A 5,729-nucleotide genomic window follows, 5' to 3' on the forward strand; every position below is an offset into this window, starting at 1 on the left:
CCCATACCTGAAGTCTGGAGAGATACTTGGGGCTCCCAAAATAAACAGCAACAAAGGAGGTGCAAATACCATTCCCATTGCTCACAGTGCTGAGTTATCCCCAAATCACAAGGGAGGCGTCATCTACCCCCACTCCTCCCTATCTGCCCCAGCTAGCAGTATGACAACATGGGGTGACTCAGCCCAAAGGCATGATACTTCTAGATGTCACGACTCTCTCGGCATACTATGTATATGCCCTTTAGGTAGCACACAAAAACCAACAAACAAAGTGGGGGGGGGGGGGGGTGAGTAGAGGGCTGATATCCATACGCCAGTTCTGTGGGCAAGTGCAAACACAATTGCCTGGATCCAACATCCCAGAGATGCCTAATTACTGTTAATTCAAGCAGTCCAGGAATGTTAGAAATGTTCCCTACCTTATTAACCCCTTCGACACAAATATGTGTTCATGAGAGTTGTAGTTCAGCAACAGCTTACCCCTTCCCCTGTACACTAAAGCTTGATCCAAGGGCTTCATTTATCAAAGTATACCCCCAAATACTAATATATGACTTCTCTATGGAAAATGGGGAGATTAATGTATCTGTCACCAGTAACTGCCCCCCCCTCGAGGCAATAGGTTGGGGTTCTTATGTGTTTTTATTTTATATATTTTGTAGCCTATGTCTGAGCTAATGGGGGGGGGGGGGGGGCTACAAACAGATTAAAAACAGAACCCATGCCACACCCCAAACTATATCTAATATTATAACCCCCCCATTCCAGTAGTTCAGGAGAAAGTTGATTGCTTTCATGAGCTTGATAATTTATTCATGCTACTTAACCAATCCCCAGAGGAGAGATTAAATCCTTCTTGTAACCCCCCCAGCACCCACAATATCCTTACCGTAGCTCTATCTGTGTTTGAAACCTGTGCCTTAACCTATACAGCACAGAACTTTCCATAGAAATTAGCAGTGAGCTGCAGAGCTGTAGAGCAGAGCTGTCACTCAAACTCAGCCCCGCCCCCTTGGTTCTGTACATAAGGCAGCCGAGCAGCCCTGAGAGCCAGTTGTTACTAAATAGCAGCCAACAGAGAGCAGCTCTCTCTCTCTATCCTTATAGCTTGGAGGATTCTCATTGGAAGAACCTTGTTGGATTATACTTCTTATCATCACACAGAAAAGGTACGGCAGCTTTTCAGCTTCACATTTTTAGCACCGAGGGGGTTAGAAATGTATTTTATTTAGAGTTTTATTTCGAATTTGGGAGGAATTTAGGTCAGTTTGTAAGGTGTTTCTGCACAGCCATATCAGTTTCTGCACAGAGCATAGATTGCAGGTGGTTGGCTGATAGCTACACCTGCGCAGAAACATCCCCGTATAGTCATGTATAGAAATCTACCCAGTCCTGCAGCTTTAGAAATAGAAATAAGGATATTTATGGAGTTATTGCACATTTACAGAACTCTAGATACTATAGAGTAGATAGAATAAATGGTATTTTTCAATAATAATAATAATAATGTTGCCTTGTTTTCCCCTACAGAATCCAGTCCAGAATGGATCTGTGCCAAGCAATTCTCCTGCTGCACTTCATCTGTCTGACCTTTTTGGGATTAGTTGCGGGCAGAATGGAATTTATCCCGGGAGACAGAAAAAAGTAAGTATCCCGACTCCCAAAGGGCTTGTACTTGCCCTTTACTTCTAGAAATGTCAAGTGGTTAGTCCAGTCCTTAGACGTACGTGTTGCTTACAAAAACCTGTTTGGTGCCCTTGTAGATGGAGCTCCCTTGGGATGCACAGGCTAAGAAGGGATCTGAAGACGGACGTCCAATCAGCATCAGCGGCTAAAGCAGCCTCAGAAACGTCATTTGTCAAAAACGAGGACGTTAAGGATCCCCTGAGCTCCCACCAGAGCAGGTAAGAGAGCCGGCAAGGGCACAGCCGCCCTGCATTATCTGCAGCCTAAGCACAGTCCACTGACTAACCTGCTGGGCAAGGGTCAGCTCTGTTATTTAGTGTAAGCATTTTTCTGAATGAGCCAGTAACGGGGATGCAGAATGAAGGGGGTGGGTGCTGGAGTTTTGAGAGCTTTGGGTGCTGGGTGTAGAGTCCTCTTGCAGTTCCCTGTTGTGAGTGAGTGTGTGTGGGGTGGGGGTTATCCCTATTTCTGTGCAGTTTAGTTCTCCAATGTGTGTGCTGAAGACTTGTCAGCCATCTCTCCTTGGGGTTCACGTCTCTTAGAGATCTCAGTTATAATTATGGCGTGGGCATCTTGGATCTATGAAGTCTTCTCTCTTGGTCTTGGACTTGGTCAGTTTTATTTGTGTTCCCCAACCCTAAAGGGTTCCAGTTTTCTCACCAACCTCTGCTGTGGAGGAGTGTTGGTTGGTGTCCATGATGTACTCTATAGGGTGGTATAGGGTGTAGGTTCTACTCTCTAGGGTGGTAGGTTCTACTCTATAGTGTGTAGGTTCTTCTCTTTAGGGTGGTAGGTTCTACTCTATATGGTGTAGATTCTTCTCTTTAGGGTGGTAGGTTCTACTCTATAGGGTGTAGGTTCTTCTCTTTAGGGTGGTAGGTTCTACTCTATAGGGTGTAGGTTCTTCTCTTTAGGGTGGTAGGTTCTACTCTGTAGGGTGTAGGTTCTTCTCTTTAGGGTGGTAGGTTCTACTCTATAGGGTGTAGGTTCTTCTCTTTAGGGTGGTAGGTTCTACTCTATAGGGTGTAGGTTCTTCTCTTTATGGTGGTAGGTTCTACTCTATAGGGTGTAGGTTCTTCTCTTTATGGTGGTAGGTTCTACTCTATAGGGTGTAGGTTCTTCTCTTTAGGGTGGTAGGTTCTACTCTATAGGGTGTAGGTTCTTCTCTTTAGGGTGGTAGGTTCTACTCTATAGGGTGTAGGTTCTTCTCTCTAGGGAGGTAGGTTCTCTTGTCTGAAGAATGTTCAGTTCTCTTACCATTGTCTGTTTTGATTGCAGCAATGATGCCCACATCCGTGTAAAGAGGTACAGACATACCTTCCACCACTTACAGTCGGTGAGAGTGGGCTGCAGATTTGGGACCTGCACGGTGCAGAACTTGGCACACCAGATCTTCCAGTACACCGACAAAGACAAAGACAGCACAGCACCAGTCAACAAGATCAGCTCACAGGGGTACGGCCGGAGGAGAAGGTCTCTCCCTGACAATAAGCTCCAGTTGACAGTCAGAGATGGTCACATCAAGCCAAGCTGGGTCAGCACAAACCAGCCTGGTGGAACCCAACCAAGACTTATGGACATTGTTTCAGCTGGAAAACCCAACCAAGGCAGGGAAACCTGGAAAAAAGGCAAAATATTGGAAGCTTTGCTCAAGACTTAAAAAAGAAGAAGAAGGAAAACCCTCCAAATGGAGATGTAGCAACTTCTTCAGAAAGGTCTTCTGCTCAGAGGAGCTCATAGAATTCCTGGTGTGAGTCCCGCCGAAGGGATCGGAATGCCGTAAAAGTGTTAGAAATGCAACAAAAGGATCGGGTTCGAGGTGGTCGAACAACCTGTGGACATGGCAGTAAAATAAACAAAAAGGAACAAGGTCTACATATGGGATTTTGCTGTTTTATTTTGCACTTTATGGACGGAAGGGACACACACACCGAAATAACACAAACTGGATACCGGCTTTAGGGTGGGTGCCAAATCATATGGCCCTGGCTGGGTGCTGCAATATCGGGTTAATCTTGCCTTGGATCTGCAGAGCGAAGTCTCAACCTCAGTGTGAGGACCAGAAGGTCCCAACAGCTCCCCCTTGTGGTGGCCGGAGATATAGCGACAAAAACTTCTTTCTGGCTGCCAGGGGGTGGGGGTGTGTTTGTGCTATTTGCTCCCCTTTCCCCTATTCCCTAACTGCCCCTGGACTTGTTACAGAGACTCATTAAATGGATTACTAAGTGCAACCTGGGTGAACTCCCCGCCGCCGGGTCCCAGGGATCACTTGTCTGATACTTGAACTTCAAACTCTTAAGTGCAATCACTGTCTTGCCAAAGACACACACATATATATATATAAATACACAACTATATTTAATTTCTACTGTTTATGTTTTGTATTGTCCTAAAGCCAAGAGTTATTTTTTTACATTATTATTGTATAAGGGCATTGTATCCTTTATTTTATTACGGCGTCGGCTGGATGAAAGGGTTAAATGGATGAGGTTTTTTTTGTTACATTCTGTTGTGCGAAAATGTTGTGTATTGTTTCATTGTATCAGCCAAATGCCTGAATATTTGAACAATTAAAAAGAAAAACAAAATCCATTTACTTGGTTGTGTCATTCCTTTTCCTTTTGTATTTATGGAAAGATCCTGATACTTTCCTAATGAATGGAAACTAAAAATACGGTTTTTAATTGGTTCTGGGGTAAAGCTTGTAATGCTTAATATCCCGCCGCTGGGAAATGCAGTTGCCTAAGTATGTTTGGCTCCATACGTGGGATTATGCACCCCCTGCTGTAAATTGTAAGGATATTACATGTCACCGAGTGGTTCAGTGATAATATAATGGAAAAGGGCTGTAGGTTACAAACATCAAAGAATTCCTTAGTGACTGCTAATATCCTTATCATTTACAGTAGGGGGTACAGTATCCCTTATAATACATGAGTGATACTCAGAGTTCCCTGTATAACTCAGCCTGCAGCCTTGTGCCTTTATATGGGGGGCACAGAACCCCTCAGTGACTGCTAATATCCTTATCATTTACAGTAGGGGGTACATTATCCCTTATAATACATGAGTGATACTCAGAGTTCCCTGTATAACTCAGCCTGCAGCCTTGTGCCTTTATATGGGGGGCACAGAACCCCTCAGTGACTGCTAATATCCTTATCATTTACAGTAGGGGGTACATTACCCCTTATAATACATGAGTGATACTCAGAGTTCCCTGTATAACTCAGCCTGCAGCCTTGTGCCTTTATATGGGGGGCACAGAACCCCTCAGTGACTGCTAATATCCTTATCATTTACAGTAGGGGGTACATTATCCCTTATAATACATGAGTGATACTCAGAGTTCCCTGTATAACTCAGCCTGCAGCCTTGTGCCTTTATATGGGGGGCACAGAACCCCTCAGTGACTGCTAATATCCTTATCATTTACAGTAGGGGGTACATTACCCCTTATAATACATGAGTGATACTCAGAGTTCCCTGTATAACTCAGCCTGCAGCCTTGTGCCTTTATATGGGGGGCACAGAACCCCTCAGTGACTGCTAATATCCTTATCATTTACAGTAGGGGGTACATTATCCCTTATAATACATGAGTGATACTCAGAGTTCCCTGTATAACTCAGCCTGCAGCCTTGTGCCTTTATATGGGGGGCACAGAACCCCTCAGTGACTGCTAATATCCTTATCATTTACAGTAGGGGGTACATTATCCCTTATAATACATGAGTGATACTCAGAGTTCCCTGTATAACTCAGCCTGTAGCCTTGTGCCTTTATATGGGCACAGAACCCCTCAGTGACTGCTAATATCCTTATCATTTACAGTAGGGGGTACATTATCCCTTATAATACATGAGTTCCCTGTATATATAGACACATGGCTCTCAGCAGGTTGCGCTTAGTCGTTATTGTTGCCGCACCATGGGCCAAACCATTTGGGGAGCGACGCGGGGGGGGGGGGGGGGTACAATTGGGCACCACACTGATACAGAAGGTGTTTTTTTCCGAAGCAGGGTGGAAAATTCCAGATGAGA

At 44.7% G+C, this 5,729-nt stretch overlaps 1 protein-coding gene across 1 annotated transcript; it reads left to right on the forward strand.

Annotated features, from left to right (window-relative positions):
* Positions 1-1,058: 1,058 nt before the first annotated feature.
* On the forward strand, positions 1,059-4,278 carry adm (adrenomedullin). Its single transcript, XM_002936741.3, has 4 exons — positions 1,059-1,169; positions 1,531-1,644; positions 1,764-1,904; positions 2,965-4,278. The coding sequence occupies exons 2-4, from the start codon at positions 1,544-1,546 to the stop codon at positions 3,344-3,346; spliced, it is 624 nt and encodes a 207-aa protein (XP_002936787.1). The 5' UTR covers positions 1,059-1,169; positions 1,531-1,543; the 3' UTR covers positions 3,347-4,278.
* The last annotated feature ends 1,451 nt before the right edge of the window (positions 4,279-5,729 follow it).

Source organism: Xenopus tropicalis, chromosome 4 (assembly GCF_000004195.4).
Source record: "Xenopus tropicalis strain Nigerian chromosome 4, UCB_Xtro_10.0, whole genome shotgun sequence".
NCBI lineage: Eukaryota > Metazoa > Chordata > Amphibia > Anura > Pipidae > Xenopus > Xenopus tropicalis.